Here is a 17,923-nt window from a genome sequence, read left to right as displayed (position 1 = left end):
GTTGTTGTTTTTTATTTGTTTTATTATTTTATTCTATTTTTTACTGTGAAGCACTTTGTGGCCCCTCTTGTCTGTGAAAGGTGCTATATAAATAAAGTTTACTTACTTACTTACTTTCTTGCTTACATAAAAGGAGGCTAAAAGACGTTGGTTGCTCAGATGGACAATGTTCATCATTCTCTTATTGACTGCCATAGAAATCTTTTCACTGACGAAAATTAAGAAAATAGCCTACATTGTCCAGAAAAAATAGGCTAAGTTTGAGCTTCTTATCTATTTTTTTTTCTTTTCAAAACTATAATTTACATAAACAGGCTATTTATAAATAGAATTAATTTTCACGGAACAGGTGCATCACATTTAATCTCCTCTCTCTGATTTAACTGACGGTCCTTTAAAATTTTGTGAGCGTGCGTTGTGCAACTTGTGTCTGTGTGCGTGAGTGCCGTGCGCGCGGCCTCTATCTCCTTCTGACACTAGTAACCCATGCAGTCACCCCGAGCCCTCCTGTCCTGTGGTCCGGCCCCTAGCACGCGCCACCTCCACGAATCCAATCATAACGCGGGGAATGCCTCCCCCCTCCATCCATCCCATCCATCCTACAACAACGCGGCTCGCGTTCGCGTGTCACTTCCGGGCTCAGATTGCAGAGTGCAATGTCAACGCTTACAATACGGTGGATGAATTCATTTGCGGAGCAGATTCATGCGGGGTTTGAACCCAGCGAGGCTGAAAGGCGGCTCTCCTCTGCTGTGGCCGGGATAAACTGACACCCGGGCAGAGAAACATTCACAGGTAAGGTTCTTTCTCGTTTAGGTTCTGTTTCCTGGTGCGCATACCCAGATGTGCGGGATGCTGCAGTTGCGCCAAGTTACCCAAGATGGACAGAGACAAGGCAGGAAGTAATGAGCTTTATTCTACTAATTTAATTTAGGCTCCCACGTTTCTGAGTTTATTTCATGGTATTACGGATGTAGCAAGGTGCAGGTACTTGCTAGCTAAATTAACTCACTGTGCCAAGGTGTAGGAAGAAGAGAATAAGAATAAAAGGACAGAAACTAACTAACATATTTTTACCCTCAGCTGACCACTCCGAGTAATAATGTAGGTCAATGTGCTGTTCAAATGACATTGCGGTTAAACTGAGAATTGTGCTGTTAAAGTTAGTCAAATAACATTACACGAGGCTAACTTCTGAGATACGCCCATGCTTAGCTTAGTGTGTTGGACGAAATTAGACAATGGCCTCGTATGTCCATTGTCTTAAACATTGTTTTGTCACTCGTGAAATGAAATTTGCAGTAGTCAAATAACCAGGTCGCAACACTGGTTTACATATTTTATTTTGAAATTCCAAACCAGAAATGATCTTGTCATTGTCATGTTCTTCTTCACATTCGTAAGAGGGCGTGGATGCTTGAACGTCTGTGGCTCAACGCCGAGAGCACTGTGATTATAATGATACCTAAATTTCAAATATGTTGTTTTAATTATTAAGCTTTAATCTTAATAAGAAATGATTCAGAGGAAAGTGTCATAAGGTTTTCAGTATCTCCCTAGTGCATATACTTATTATTATTTGCATCTTTTTTTACATGAAAGTAAATTTATATAAAAATCACACATTTAAAAAAAAAAAAAATCTAATGAACTGCAGACAAGTAGGACACATTTCAGCATCTATGGCCATAACTGAAAATTTGTGTTACTTCACAACAATCCTCACTTTTCCAACCTCAAGCTGCTTGCCACTTTTAAGATCTGTTTGCACAGCTAAAGTGAACTGGCCTGTGGCTACAGTTATCAAATGATGCAGGTCCGGTGGAGTGCTCCTGTACCTACCATAGACTGTATGGTACCTACAGACAAAGATGCTATTGTCTTGCAGGGATGGTCCGATGTGATTAGAAAACACAGACACACACTTTTTCTCCCTGGTAGCCATAATTCTCAGAAGTGCAAGTGGGAGGACACAAGTCTGCATTATTAAAACATATCTAAAAAGTAAAAAATCAAAAACACGGTTCATGAGAGCAGAGTCTGCTGAGTGATGAGCGAAAGAGGAAAAGCTTTCTTGGTTTTATTTACTTATTTAATTTGTGATAAAGAAACTTCAAACACAATCAAATACTTTTTATTGATTTTAGCTGTAGTATAAATAATCAGAAAACCCAAGTCAAAAGCATTAAGAGAGCTTACAGTAGAGAAAGGAATAGATTGGTGACAGGTATGTCTGCTAGGAGTTTATGTCACCATGTGCCCACAAAAGCAGAGAAAAGCTGCAGTCTGATCCACATAATCCAACCAATTGTGTTTCGTGCTTTCATACTTAAAATTATCCAGTGCAAGCTTTTCAACATATGTCACTAATTGAAATTGGCAAATACACCTCATGTGTGCAAATCTGTCCTGCACCCCCGCACACCGACGCATATGCACAAACACGCCACATACATCTCCTCTTTCTCTTTCCCACGCACACACGCGTGCACGTAGTCCTACCCTTGGGAGCGTGTCGTGTGTTTGTGCGTCGTTTCACCACAATGGCCACGTTGAACTTTCTGCAGGACTTCAGCCCGCCTGCTTAGCTGAGTGGGTGAAGGCACGATGACGTCGGCACACAAAAGATCCCATTCACACAACCTCTTGAGGAAGCAATGATTCCCTCATGCACACACACACACACGCGCCTGCTCACCCCACCACTACATAGACCATGTCACCATATTACTCAATTAATCCAGTGAGTGGAGGCTGCCTGCAAAGCGCCTGCTTGTTGCATAAAGCCACTCATTGAGCAACTGCTAGTCTACACATTGCGATTACCTGTTCCTCGCTATTAAAGGTAAGAGATTATCAAGCTTGCTTGTGTATTGTTATGGTGCTAATGAGGGTCTTGGCTTTTTACAGAGGCAGAGAGGAATTTTGCTTGTTAATCAGGTTGTGTGTGGTTGGATCTTTTGGGAAACTCCAGGCCTTGCCTGCTTATCTAAACCAAGGTTGGACTAGCTAATGAGTACTGCAAATGATGCATGATGCATATTAATGAAAAGGAAGATGTAACAGGTGATTACGATTGATACTGACATATTGTTATACTCACACAGATGCATGTTTATGGCAAATAGTTTATGTTACAGATTTAGTTACAGGTTGATGTCCATTGTTATGTATGCATAAGTGCCTTTTATGCAAAGCTTTGTTGACATTCGACAGTTATAGCCACCTCCCCTCCATGACTACATCACCTCTCTGCCCTTGTATAATCAGACTAATGGTACCTGGCACTGCACACAATAGCACTCCCCACTGTTACGTCACATACTCATGGCGTAGTTGTGAAATGATGAATTAATATTGGAGTATTATTAAACTCAGGAGAACAGTTGAATGACGTCTTCTGTGGCTCTGACGGGAGCTTTCTAAAGAGTGAAAACAATCTTGGATTGAGTTTGACACTTCAAATTTGTAACTGAGTCTGGGTTACAAACTGGGGGTGTGGAAATTGGAAGGTGTGGGTGTTTACCAGTCAGGGAGAGTCTAACAAAAGACTTTATGGAGTTGCATTATGGGAAATCTAAGTTCTGGTGTTGCCAGGGCCTTTGACCCATTTTAGGGAGAAGAAAATCAGGATATATCATCCTACGCTGCTTTGATTTTGACCAGCCATTTTAAAGTGCTTTCAGATTAGGTCTATACTACTTTCTTCTCAATACTATTGTTTAATATTCTGCTTACTTAGTGTAGTTGGTGTGAGAGATCCGGGTTGAGTTCCCATACACCAACACATACACCAATGTGTCCCTGGACAAGACTTAACCCCTAGTTGCACCAGAGGCGTGCAACCTCTGACATACATAGCAATTGTAAGTCACTTTGGATAAAAGCTTCAGCTAAATGAATAAATGTAATTGTAAAGTATGTTAGTTGTGTTTTTTTATGGTGTGCAAAAAGTGATGGAAATCAAAATGGTGGGTGCATTTAAAGCGAACAGCCTAATATATTTTTTACAGCAGCCCTAAAACTTTTGTTCATCGCCTTCACAAAGCAGCAGTGGAAGAAGTTAACATCTGCCAGCACCATGCTCTGCTGATTCTTTTCCTCTAGTGTGACAGCGTGTTTACCCCAGTTGACCGCACGGCTCCTCTGTGGCATTGACCTTGACTTTCTGCAACAGCCACAAAAAAAAAAACTGGTTCTGCAAGAGACAGTGAAACCAGCAAGCAAACAGTGGATGATAGCGGCCGATGGGGTAAAGCATCTGCTCCACCATGGTGCAGCTTTTGGTGAGCTGTGGTGGAGCAAGGCATCCAGGCCAGGAAACAAGACACCAAACAGAACAACAGCCATGTGGAGAAACCCACAAGGAACAGACGGTAGTCTGGGAGAGCACTGCTGGTAAAATCATTGATTAATTCATAAGTCTCAGAGGGACACTTGAGGCATGAGTATATTTGGGAGACAAGCGTGTACAGTGTGTGTCAGTGGGTGGTTTGCGGAGAGGACAGATGTGGTGCTTCAGATGAGCCTCTCCCTCATGAATAATGAATTACTGCTGCTAGAATAGTCTGCTGTCGGCCTTCAGGGTGTGTTGGTGCGTGCACGCTTTGACAGGGGACAATGTTTTTTTTTTTTTTAGCTGCACGTTTACAAAGACAGTTGATGCGACTGAATGGAAATGTCAGTCTGCATAATGGTCTTTTTCACACTGGTGGCGTCAAATGGCTGTTTAGGGTTCCTAAATGTTGTAATATCTAATGGGGAGGGGGGGGCAAGGAGAAGTGAAGAAGTTTAGCTATCATTGGTAAGTCCGGCTCTCTTAATTGTGACAGAAGCACTTTTGCAGTTATCATACCCAAGAGGCAAACAATAATAGTCATAGTAATCAGTAATAATCGGTTATAAAAATTATGTGGTATCTCTAAGGGCACGAGGCACTCATCTAGGGCCTTTTACAGATCCTTGAATCACAATTTTCTACATTGTCTAAGTCCAATATAAGGTCCCACTCTGCTCAAAGATTGTTACTTGTTTGCGCTTCTCTGTGTAGAATGATGTTAGTGCAGAGTTTGACACTAGAAGGCTGTTTCCACATTCCTCTCTTGTTTGTGAAAGTATCTCAGAGCTCACCTTTCAATCTCAGCTTAAGACGTGTGCATACGAGCAGGATTTTGAGACATCAGTACTGACAAAAATGAAAAGACAGAGAGACTTTTAAGAAGGTTTTTAATTGTTCATTAAACTGAGTTGTGGAAAAAACATATTGGACACATTTTTTTTTTATGCGCTTAAAACATCTTTAAACTAAGATTAGCTACAACAGTCAGTGAAATACATAACCAGAAGTTTGTACTGTGATCATTCTCATCAATGCAAGAGTATCCAAATGTCAAACCATACCTAGCCTTATTTATAAGAAGCCGAATGTTTACATAGAAATGCTGCCGAATTAATCTTGATTGCAAAGACTGGTGTTGGCAGACATTGTTTAAAGTGTAGAGAACCAGTGCTAACAGGAAACCTGTCTGCCTTGGTGATGAGATAACCTCAACACTGATCTCTGTTCAGAACTCTGGACAGCTCTATCAGTCTCCATCACCACCCTAGAAATCAGTATTGAGTGTGTGTCAACAGAAACTAAGATGTGAGATGAAATTTAAAGAAAATTACATCCTAATCTTACATCATGGAGTTTAATGGGTAACGTTTTGGCTAGTGGCTCTGCTGCTTGGCAGTACACACACCTGAGCTACAGCTTGTTCTTTCTGTGTAATTATCTGTCCAATTTCATGTCTTCACTTTCTCTTCTGTTGTCCTCTCTTTTCAAATCTTTGTGCTTATTTGTCCGTTTTGTTCCCTGCTGCTTTCTTTCTTCCTTCTCTCCCTCTTTTCCTTTGACCCTTTGACACTAACAGTGCATGACAGGACAGTTGCTTGTGCTGTACTCATGCTGTTTTCGCAGTGAGTGCGCTAGTGGAAACGGGGGCCGCAGGAAGGATAAGGAACATTTGAAATGCAGAGCCGGTCTGTTTGTCACAGTGTGGTTTGCCAAAGACAAAATTTCTCTTCTGCTTTTTGCGGGCTCTTGAGTACATGTGACTGATCGTTATGTTTCGGTTTCTGAATGTGTTGAGATTCCTGTACTTTGAGGCCCCAGAAGCTCAGGATCATTATTCGTGCAGCCCTAAGCTTATTTTGAAACAAGTTTAACAATGAAAAGGAACTGAATGGAAGTTGCTGCTGTAATGCCAGGTTAATGTTGTTCATTTTCCAGGAGTGTGAACCTGTGGGCATTTCTTTGCCAGGGAGGGTGAAACGGGCTCTCTAAAAGGAAGGAAAAGAGAGAAGGGGACAGAAGAAGGGGGCTGGCTGCAACAGCAGGAGTAGGAACTTTTCTCACAGCTCGTCTTGCGCCACACTCTCTCCTCGCTGCTCTCCCTACATCTTCACAGCTTCACCAAGATGAAGCTAAAGGAGGACCTGAACCCCATGCTGCTGCTCCTCTTCCACCTCATGGTATGGATCTACACCTTCATCACGTTCCTACCGTCCTACATCCTCAGCTGGGTCTCCAGACCTGACGGGGGCTTCTACGGCTCTGAGAAGGAGCGAGCCAAACGAGCGAAGGCCCGCTCAGTGCTGGGACGTCCCGAGGGACCCTACCGAGCGGTGAGCGCCACCAAGAGGTTGGTGACGTCGCTGCACCCAGGCGTGGACACCCTGGATAAGACGTTTGAGTATGCAGCCATGAGGTTCCCACACAGAGACTGTCTAGGGACCAGGGAGGTGATCAGTGAGGAGGACGAGCGACAGAGCAACGGGAAGGTGTTCAAGAAGGTAAAGAGTGATGCAGAAGGTGTTGTTATACAAGCAGTGAGATAGTAAAAGCACGCAGCAAGGGGAGAAAAGTGTTTAGGATAAAATGGTACTTTAAAGGAATAGTTCAACATTTTGGACACATGTTGTTGGATGAGGAGATTGATACCACTCTCATATGTGTTTGTTAGACTAAGAGACGTAAACAAAGCTACAGGCAGTTTGCCTAGCTTAGCACAACGACTGGGAGCAGGTAGCTTCATGTTTAGCATACAGTTATCAGTCTCCTCGGGTAACTCTGCAAGAAGTCGAGTAAGCAACATAATTTGATGTCCACTATGAATTATACAAATAAAAAACAGTCAGTATAAAAAACATGAATGAATCTGCTGCCAAATGTTTTCATTCTGTGTTATAAGGTGATCAGAAAGTCATAGATTGGAAAATAAATTCCATGACTGACTATTTACAGTATGAAAGGATGAAGGTTTGAAATGGGCCTGGGTAAGAAAAAGAAAGGAAACAGACATTTTGGTCTGGCTGGATTATGGGAGTATTTCACCAAGTGGGGCCCTTGTGTAACTCTGAAAAATCCCCAGCAACGTAAGGAATGCTTTCTTTTAATTCTTTTTTTGTTTGTTTGTTATTGTGCTAATTGGAATGACAGAATAACTATTCTAATCACAGGTGTAATTCTTAACAATACTATCTCCCAAATACACTGCATATATATATATAAATAAAATTACCACCTATAAAGGGCCTACCATATGGCTCTATGGGATAAAACTGCATCAATGGTGGCTCTTAGCCCCAAGACATTTGTTCCCACTGAAGATATACATTTTTAAACACAGCTCACAAGTTTCATTTAAAAACGCCTAAATAATTTACTAAAAGCTGGGTAATGTAGATTTTAGCAGCATGTTACTAAAAAAGTGCTATTTTTAAGCTCCAATGAGTAATTACAGCTCCAGGACGGTGTATCCAAAATAATAATAAAGGAACCTGTCACATTGTGCAACAGCATGGCCCATTCATAATGTAGTTCTGTGGCACAGAGGAATAAGATGTGTAAGACTTTGTCTACACAAAGTTGTAAATAGGATCCGTTGATTTTAAGTTTGATTCTTTTCACGGGATTTGAAGAATCTTCACAAAGGATAGAAATTGAAAAATAAATAGAAGGAATAGATTGAAATACTTCCAGTCATTACTTACTCTCGTTACTCGTTACTTCTTTCTTCTAGTATCTTCAACCAAGTCCAGTTGCCCTTGACTTGACCTTCTTTGGATAACTATGACCTAGATGACTGAGAATCTTCACAATCTTCGTTACTCTCTCAGCTTACAGCTTGTTATTTTTCTAGACCAAATTCCATTGACCCTACAGACCGGTCAGAGCAGGGAGAGAAGTATGAATATGGAACGAAAACAGGAAACGAGACAGAGGGGTTGGTATTTGTTTGAGTATATCCAGAATGTGTTCAAAAAACAAGTGGGAGTGTGAAAAAGAAAAAATCCTGGCTAAGAACAGACAACATGTAGGCTACTAACATGTTGTCGTCGTAGCTTTTACAGAATGTCCTAATTTATACAAACGCCTGTATTCAGAGGTTATCTAACAAGTTGCAGCATTATACAGTGTAAACGTTACCCAAGCAGAGAACTGTATGTTTTGGAGTACGCACAGTGAGGAGTTAGCAAACTTTGGCCTAACCTCTGAATTACAGCACTAATCCGAACAGCCTGATCCTTCCAATCCATTTAAACCCCGCTGTTGCTGCAAGAGAACATGTCTTAACTGTTTAGCTCCTAGTTATTCTTTTTCAGCAAGTGGTAAACAGTACTGTATGGTCATCATTACTGTGCACCTTTCTGTGTTTGTGTGCACTACCTTATATTACCATTAGGAGCCAGTATAAGCTCACTGATACATGCAGGAAGCTCTTAGGCGTATTTGTGGCCTTTTACTGTATGTCATCAGTGTGTGAGTGTTGAAGAGTATATCCAGAAACCTGTGTTTATCTGTGTTTATCTATGTTCTTCTGATGCAAATGATGACCATAAAATGCTACAGTGTGAGAATAACAGCAGAAAATGTTTGGCAAAAAACCCCACAACAGAACCCAGTGTTGCATACTTGCCGCATTCACCTTTCCTTCCTTTATCTACTTTATCGCCCCCACCCTCCCCATCTCCCCCGCCAGGTGGTTCTGGGTGAGTACCGCTGGCTCTCCTATGAGGAAGTCCTCACTGCAGCATCTCGACTGGGCAGTGGTTTGGCATCACTGGGTCAGCGGCCCAAAAACAACATCGCCATCTTCTGTGAGACACGTGCCGAGTGGATCATCGCTGCCCAGGCCTGCTTCATGTACAACTTCCGATGTAAGTCCAGCATGTCTGTGAGCATTGGCGCACAGAATCTCTTACATACTGCATGTGAAATATGTAATTAGTATGTACATGAAAAATCACTCAAAAGGTAATAAGAAATAACTTTCTGTCAATGAACTAATTGATTAAATAACTAATGCAACTAATAGTTGCAGCTCTGGTTTTTATGGTTAAAAGACAGTTTTCTTTCACATGGACTATATTTGGTTTCAGACCTTTCCCAGATTGTTAAAAGTCTAGAAAACACTGAAATCCTTGGAGACATGTACTTGAAGTAAGTGAAAATAGATTTTCTTAGTAGACCTGTTTACCCTTGTAATACATCAAGTATAATCTTTTATTCTTGCTTTTTTTCTTATAGGAATTCATGTTTGAAACTGATAATAGTTTGAAAGAGTATTTTTGAAAAGGATGGGAGCCTGCAGTACAACACACAGAGACGTTTTGGCGTGAAAATCATGGTCATTAATGGTGTAACAGCATAACTCTGTCCTTTACACTATAGGGTACTTTCACTTTAGCTTGTCCTGTTATGTTCTCTTCAGTTTGGTCTTTCCCACTGAGCATCTTCCAATAGTATCTGAATGAAGCTGATTTATAGTTCTTTCTGTTTGTGTGTGTGTATGTGTGTACGTGCACATGTTAGTGTTTGCAGTGGACAACTTGTAACATGCAGGGCCCAGCTGAGACAGAAGAAGGTCAATTTGTCCCTTCTGCTTTGCTGTTACATAAGTGTCCTATTTCTCCTCACTCCTTTTTTTTTTGTTTCATTTCCCTGTGCTGGAAACACACTCAAATACTGACAACAGTGGATTTTTATTTTATACATGTACAGCGTTGCCACATATACATTGGTTGTACTCTTAACAAAAAGGCTTCTTTTGAACTGGACAGTGGTTCTTTCAGCTTGTATTTCAGCAGCCATCATATTTCTCATTGAACAAACTAATCGAAAGTGTCAAATGCTCTGCCTATCCCATCAGCCCAAAATAGTTCTTAATTTTTATTCAGGTGAGCAGGTCCAAATGGACCGTTCAACATTAGCACATGGCTGGCTTTTAAAAGGGAACATTAAAAAAAATACTTTAAATAAATACATCTCTGAAAAAAAACCTTTTTATGTTGTTAATGTTGAAGGACAAGTAAACACAGTAAACCACAGGGAAGGCTGAAGTTTTCAGTATTGATGCACTTTTAACCTATAGAGAGCAGTGCAGTAGCAGCAGCTTTCTACACTAAAGATTTACTCTGTAGTATGTTCTGTACCAAAGAGTACTTCCTTTAATATAAGCGTCCACAGCAGCACTTTAAGTTCATTTAATCTTTTTGATGGTTCCTGAAGGGCCCTTCATTTTATCTGTGTGCTTCAGCTCATACTCCATTAAACTGTCACGCTTTGAAAATACGCTGCAAGGACAAGCCAATAAAGCATCTTTTATAGAGCAGCTTTCTCTTTTACAAACACAAACACTGGGTTAGTGGAAAGCTCGGGGCAGTGGATAACACATATGGGGGGCTGCTGGGTGATGGCGTCAGAAGAGGGGTGAGAGAGTCTACGTGAACATCTGATGTTGATAGAGGCATCAAGGAGTCAGCCAAAGGCCCCCCAGTGAACTCAAACACTTGGGGGGGGGGGGGGGGGTGCATTGTTTATTAACTGGATATTGGCTCTTTGTCAAAAGTCATATGTGCTCATCTTTTGTGAGTGCTACACACTTGTCATATGTGTGAGTTAAGTAAACAAGATATAACTATCCGCAGTTGCACAGCATGCATTCTCAACATACTGCTGTTGTCATATAAAAACCTCATATGTCCAGTTTTGTCTGCTTTTTACATCTTAATGTCAGTTGAACATCATTTTACATGTTCCCCTGCTCAGTCGAGGAAACTTGACTCTTGGGACCGTTTAAAAAATGCAGAGTGACCGAGCTAACATGAAGCTGAACATACCACAAATTTTTTGTTTTCTGTATGAAAATGACGTGTGTGTGTGTGTGTGTGTGTGTGTGTGTCTGGGGTCCAATCTAGTGTTTAGATCTCACGGCTGGAGGTGTCATGGCCCTCATCCACAGTCACACACACACAGTAGCAGAGCAGGAAGTATTGGAACTCCATGACGCAAGAATGGGATGTCACTAAGCCCTGTCCCATAAACCCCCTGTGTCTGTGTTAGTGGAGGGACTGTGTTACTCTGTTTTTCTACCTCTCTCTCTCTTTCTCTTTCTCTCTCTCTGTCCATAGCTGTTGTCACCTTTCTCTCCTTCTCTTTCACTGTCACCATTTTCTCTTCCGCTCTCCGTTTATTTTTTTTCTCAGATGCGAGGATTGACCTGAAGCCAGTTTTGCTTCTAGTGCTGTGATCTTGTCACCACCACACACATAGCAAAAACTATGTATTTAAAGTCCCCCTTCACTCAAAAGTGTGTTTTGCTTATTGTTACTTCACTTAGATGTTTGAGCTTCGCTGTGCAGAATGGTGTACTGTATGTGCAGAGTTTGTATTTTATATATCTTGAAATATGTCTGGATGGGGTCTTTAAGGAGTGAGCTGACTGCTCAGACCATCATGACATTTGTTGTGTCAGGATCTGTCTGATTCAACTCCGCAGATGATGTTGATTGAGGTAATCGTATATAATTGACTGAGGCAACAGTTTGAAGACCCTTTTCCTGCTACAACATGACACATGCCTCCATGCACAAAGCCAGGTGCAGGAAGGCCTAGATTGGCCTGCACACAGCCCTGACCTCCACCCCATCCAACACCGTTGGAATGGACTGGAATGCGGACAGTGGGCCACAACCTATCACACAACAACAGTGTTGGACCTGGCTAATGCTCTTGTGGTTGAATGAGAGCAAATCCCTGCAGCCAGGTTCCAAAATGTGGTGGAAAGCCTGAAACCAGAAGAGTGGGGGCTGTTATAACAGCATATTGAAGCTCATGGTTTTGAAAGGGGCATGTTCAATATTAGAATTAATGAGTGGTCTGTGGTCTTCCCAAAGAAACACAATGCAATGTAATCACTATATCATAAACACCACATTGACTCCTACGTGGACGCGTGTATATAAGCACACGTACAGTACCAGCGCTCCATCAGACAAATGCAGTTAGTCATAACACACCAACGCCATCGCAAACCAGTAATGTTTATATCCTCAAAAGAGCTTATCAGGCAGTGAGAGCCGCTGTCCCACTGGCTCGGAGGCTGTACTGAGGCCTCTTGAGGTGCCTGATGATGTCATCAGTGTGGGCGGAATAGTATTTTTTGCAGGATTGTCACACTGTATGACATTTTTCTCTCTCTAGCCAGTCAAATTTCCGTCTGCATCTTCAAGCCTTAAAATTTTAGAACTTGGCTCAGATATCTGGCTGTCATTTCGGGAAAAGGCAGACAGATACGGAGTCATTGTGAACAGTGAGCCAGATCACAGAAAAACAATAAGATGTCTGAATCTGTTTATTCTATGAACTGTGATGTGTGTGTGTGTGTGTGTGTGTATTTTGCAGTTGTTGGCCAGAAGAATTACAATAATCACAGCAGCTTAAGTTGCCAACACTTTTAGCCATTTTTGGCTGATACAGCTTTTAATGCCTCTGTTAAAAGATTATTTTTAAACAAATTTGAACTCAACAACTGACAGCATCTTTTTAAACCCTTTGCAAAGTGACCAAGGCTATGTATTACAAAGTCAATTCACTTTGCCTTTCCTTGAGTAGCCATATATATACTGTAGATAGGTGCTTGTGCTGTATTAGCCACCTGGGCTGTTAAATTAAGTCTAGAAGCCGTGTTACATTACATGGTGTGTAAATATACTGAAAAAACAAGGCCAGTAGAATATTATGATTCAGTCATTTTTAATAATAGCATTTTTTATGGATGTGTGTTGCAGTGGTCACCCTTTACTCCACACTGGGAGGTCCAGCCATTGCTCACGGGCTGAATGAAACTCAGGTCACTCACATTATCACCAGCAGAGAGCTCCTGGAGACCAGACTCAAGGTTAGAATTCACACTCGAACATATACTAAAAATGTAAAATTATTCTTGGCAGATGTGTTACACACATTTAAACATTATAGGAAATATGGCGTTCCTTACACAGCTATAGGCAAGCAGCAGTATGTGAGCATCTGTAGCATACTGGCTTAGTGGCAATAACACCTCATGGGTTATTGCCACTCATGTGTGAGGGACGTGTAGGTGTACATATGTAACTGTGTCTGGATAGTAAATGAGGATCAGCACTTATTAGTGCTTTTATATTGTATGGAGAAACATTCCACTTGAGTATTTGGCATTGATAGAAGGAGCCATAGCTACACTGGGTCATCTTTCTGGAATGCCCAATCCTCCCACAGACTTATCATGAGCGTCTGTACATTGTTAGTTCAGTACTTCTGTGGTAACAGGCAAATAAGACAAATAGCATCAAGCAGTGATGAATAGTAGTTGCCACATTTGTGTAGCCCAAAATCAAATATCTCAGCGGTCCATACAGGCCAAAACCAGCAACAGTTTCAGGTCCCAAAAAGCCTAAAGACATAATTAAAATTGAAGAGATCCCCCATCAATGAAGCTTTAGATGGGAAGTTGCAAAAAGAAGTTTTTTTTAGTTAATAAATGCTGTCAAAAATAGAATTGTTTATAAGAAGTCCAATATAATATCTGCAATCACAGCTGCAAACAAATGGTTACAAAGGGTGACACAAGTCTGCACACTCAATTCCTGAAAATAAGAAGCTATGTAATGTTAATGTTAAGGTGGGTTTATATAACTGGTCCAATGTGTCTCAGTGGTTCCTGTCATCAACATGCGTCTGGTCTATATGACTAGAACAATAACATTAACTTCTCTGGACCATCTATCCATCAGAGAGAATCTGAGCTATTGGGTCAGTGTAGTGTATCACTGTGGTGACACAAAAACAAGGAGAAATGCATGTGCTAGATGATGGACCATTTTGGACAGATTCAGTCCACCAAAGACAAATGGTGCTCTGGCATCTCGCCTTTTATGAAGGTGGTATAAACAGAGCTCCTCGGCTCCCGCTCACACATCCCCTCTCAGCCCAAATATTGATGAAGAAGTCGAAGAAACCTGGTTTTCATCGTTTGCTAATGTGTACATAGAATTTGTATGCTTGTCATATTTGTGCTCATGCTTCCGTGTGTGTGTGTGTCAGGCTATCCTAATTGAAGTTCCGAGGCTGCAGCATATCATTGTAGTGGACAACACACCGACCTCATGGCCCGGCTATCCGCGTGGCATCAGTGTCCACAACATGGCTGCTGTTCAGAAGCTGGGAGCCAGGCCTGAGAATGGTAAGTTTGTATGCATGTGCGTGTCTGGAAAACAGTTGACCAATTTTCCTGTCATGGAAAAGTCATGGCCAATTTGAGAAAAAGTAAAATGTCCTGGAAAATCGTGTGTTGAACCCAGCGAAGGTTTAGAGGATGGCATTTAGCCATAATTTGTTCACTTATGGACAATGAGTGTAGGTTTAATCACTATCAGTAAACATTATAGAGTATTTAAATCTCATTAATACTGTGTAGTGGCCTAATCAGTATTTAATACATTAATATGCTGCTGTGTGAACTCCTGAGGGAGTACTGTAGCAAACCAACTACTGCAAGCTGTCAACACAACACTGACATATTATCACCTTATAAAGGTGATAAGGCAAACAGTTGCTTATTTCCAAATTCAGCTTATACAAAGCAACATTAGCATTCATCTGGAATCATGTTTCTTATCACCTGATGATTGCAAATCCAATATTTAGGCCTACTGTCTGTTTAGCTTTGTTTTGTCTCCACCTGCTGTTAAAGAATATTCTTAGGTGTCTTAATGGATGTAACAGGGAAAGGTGAGACAGGTCTAGCTTAGAGACATTAGCTGCCCCGACAAGTGTTCACTGACCCTCGAGCCCTAGTTATTTCTCATGTAACTGTCCTTGTTAGGAAGACGGCAGTTAGAATGATAATGGAGAGACAGTAGCTCAGGCATCAGGCTAGCAGATATCAGTGTTCTCTGGGAATCTTACAAGGTTGAGTCTTACAAGAATGTTTACAAGAACTCACTGGCTTCAGAGATTATATAGTATAACTCATGGATAGAATAGATTCCAATATGACGAAGCATTGGAGTCTAAACATCAGATAGATTAGCTGTTGTAGGTTAAGGCAAGCTACAGATGACCTAATAGGGGAAACGTTACAGGCACTAGGGGGAAGACAGAAACATAAAAGGGACCAAAAAATGTTATTCTTCACAACCGGACCTCGCTGACAATATTTCAGGCTTTTTACCTGCGAAATGCACCACCATGTTCACCTGCTAGTCGATAACTTTGTCTGTGTGCTGTTGTAGTTCTGAGCAGGTAGTATATACTGTACAGTATCAGAGTTTTTTTTGTAGTAAACAGCTGCGTTTTGCATCTGGAAATGATAATGAACCAAAACAGCAACGTCACAGGCTGTAAAACCAAAACGAGTTAAAAGAAGCTAAAAAGTTTCTTAGGGCTGAGGGTAAATGCAGGGTTGGTCATAATTTTGTGTGGATCTGTCATGAGTGACCCCATTCACATACACTTAGTCATTGGATTTATTCTTAATATAAAAATATTAATTATAGCAGCTTTAAGACAAAACAGTCAGTCAGCACCTTCAAAAAAGGCCTTTACACTGTATCAAAATGACCACCAGCCTTTCAAAACCTCTACTTTATTAAACTTAATGCTTACCCATGTTTCATACTGTGCGTCTTCATAATTTTAGAAGCCCAGTTTAAAGCTTTTAAAAGTTATTAGTAGATAGTCCCACTCTAAATGAGATGGTCATGGTTTGGGTTTTCTTGGGGTAGGAGGGTGGGGGTGGATTGGTATCAGTCCCATTAGGTCATGTGAATGAGGAAGTGTTCACATCTGTGTCAGATTAAGGCCGATACGATGCTTATTCATTTTGGTGGATAGGATGGATGAGGAGAAATCCCCCCCCCCACCCCGGCCTTTATTTTGTGGCCCTTTGAACTGAGTGACCCAAAACAAGAGAAGCTGGTAGTGTCATGTGCAGATAAAGAGGGAAGGAAGTATGTTTATGAAGGGAGGATGTAGCACTGGGATACAGGGGAGGGTCATGTTTACGTACGGCGCCGTTAACTTCACATGACATCAACTCAGAGCACACACTCCTACAGGCCTTATATCCAAGTAAGAGGAAAGAGGAAGAAGAGAGGCCTTCCCCTTCTTTATGCCCCCCCCCCCCCCCCCCCGTTAGATTTTTCGGGGGCCTGCTGCGGTCAGACATCTTAGTTCTGTTTTTGTTCTACAAAATGCTGAACAGAGAGGAAAAACAAGACCGATCTCTCATTTCCCACGTAAAGAGTACACCGCTGCTAGCCTAGCAAACACCAGACAAGTTTTGGTTCCCCCTCTAAACTGATTTGATCTTTATTTATTTATTCACACCCAGGAGACCCATGATAGGGATCAGAAGGCAGGGAACTCATCACTCTCTGCCCTGCCGTCTAGACATGAGACTGTCCTATCAGCTATCTCCGAGTTATGCATTCCTTGATTTGAAGAAACACTCACCACAACCTTTCTTTGTCTTGATAAGAGGCCCCTGATTGTAAGCCTCGCCTACTGGCAGGCAGCGATGTAAACAGTCAACGGTGGACAAAGGGAATCTTAGGGACACGTTACGACCGACTTCAGCTCTGCATGAAAAAAAACCTGCAACCCTCTCATCGCTGTGCTGCATAAGCTGATAAGCTTTCAAATTCATGGATCTGTTACTCACGATGGACTTCCTGGATTGTATTTCATTGTCCCACTGAGGCTTAAAACAACACACCGCCGCCAGCACAGCCTCTTGCATTGTTTTTACACAGAGTTGTTTTCAGTCTGAATGCCAGATTCCAGATTCTGATGGCAGGATTTGTGTCCCACCTTCGAATGTGGTCATTTTGAACTGCTACAAACACACATTCCTTCAGACACGGTTGGATGGACACGTAGTATTAACTAGGGCAGGGTAATTATTAAAATTTTTATCTCAATGATTTGATTTTGGCTTCCAACGATTTAACAATCTAACAAAGTTAATCGAGATAAAACAATTATTGTGCCACATGCCAATGATGCTCTTGTTTTGTCTTGTGTTATGAATGATACCAAGATGACCTGGGGTTACAACTTGTTAGTCACCATTAGAAGCTTAAGCCTGCAGCATTTTACACTACGTGAATTAGCCTAGCAGCTAGCAGACTTTTCCTCTACTCATAGCTTAACAAATAGCATATTATTTGTACTTATACTAAACCAGGTGTAATCAATATTGCTTTACCTGGTCTGTGCTTGTAAAATATCCACCGTGTCTGCGTCTTCCAACATAATACCGGATTTATACATTTCTTACACTGCGTTGCTGTCATCCCCTCGCACTCTAAGATGCTGTTTAAAGTTAATAATGTTGGATTACTATTTCTTATTTCATGGACAATTTGGGATTTTGATAATAATAAATTAAGCATTCCATTTTTAAAGTTCAATAAATGCATGATGTTTCCCAAGTCAATCAGTAATCATGCTAAATAATCATGATGTATTGACCAAAATAATCGTAATTACGAACTAATTTGTTAGTCTACACTTCAACACCTTTTAGTGTCAACTGAACAATCACACTTGCTC

General features: G+C 41.3%; 1 protein-coding gene across 2 annotated transcripts in view; it reads left to right on the top strand.

The window, feature by feature from the left end:
• Positions 1 to 626: 626 nt before the first annotated feature.
• Positions 627 to 17,923, top strand: part of acsl3a (acyl-CoA synthetase long chain family member 3a) — a 30,001-nt gene continuing 12,704 nt past the window's right edge. The window contains exons 1-5 of one of the 2 annotated variants that reach the window (XM_038692941.1): positions 627 to 795; positions 6,306 to 6,837; positions 9,027 to 9,204; positions 13,117 to 13,226; positions 14,411 to 14,549. In XM_038692941.1, coding sequence (XP_038548869.1) covers positions 6,463 to 6,837; positions 9,027 to 9,204; positions 13,117 to 13,226; positions 14,411 to 14,549 — 802 coding nt within the window. In that variant the 5' untranslated portion in view covers positions 627 to 795; positions 6,306 to 6,462. Of the gene's footprint in view, positions 796 to 6,274; positions 6,838 to 9,026; positions 9,205 to 13,116; positions 13,227 to 14,410; positions 14,550 to 17,923 lie in introns of both variants that reach the window. The other variant, XM_038692940.1, reaches the window with a different exon arrangement.

This window comes from Micropterus salmoides, unplaced genomic scaffold, assembly GCF_014851395.1.
Source record: "Micropterus salmoides isolate LMB-PRFRI ecotype aquatic unplaced genomic scaffold, ASM1485139v1 Ms_hic_scaffold_3, whole genome shotgun sequence".
Lineage (NCBI taxonomy): Eukaryota > Metazoa > Chordata > Actinopteri > Centrarchiformes > Centrarchidae > Micropterus > Micropterus salmoides.
This window is presented reverse-complemented; position numbering and strand designations above follow the sequence as displayed.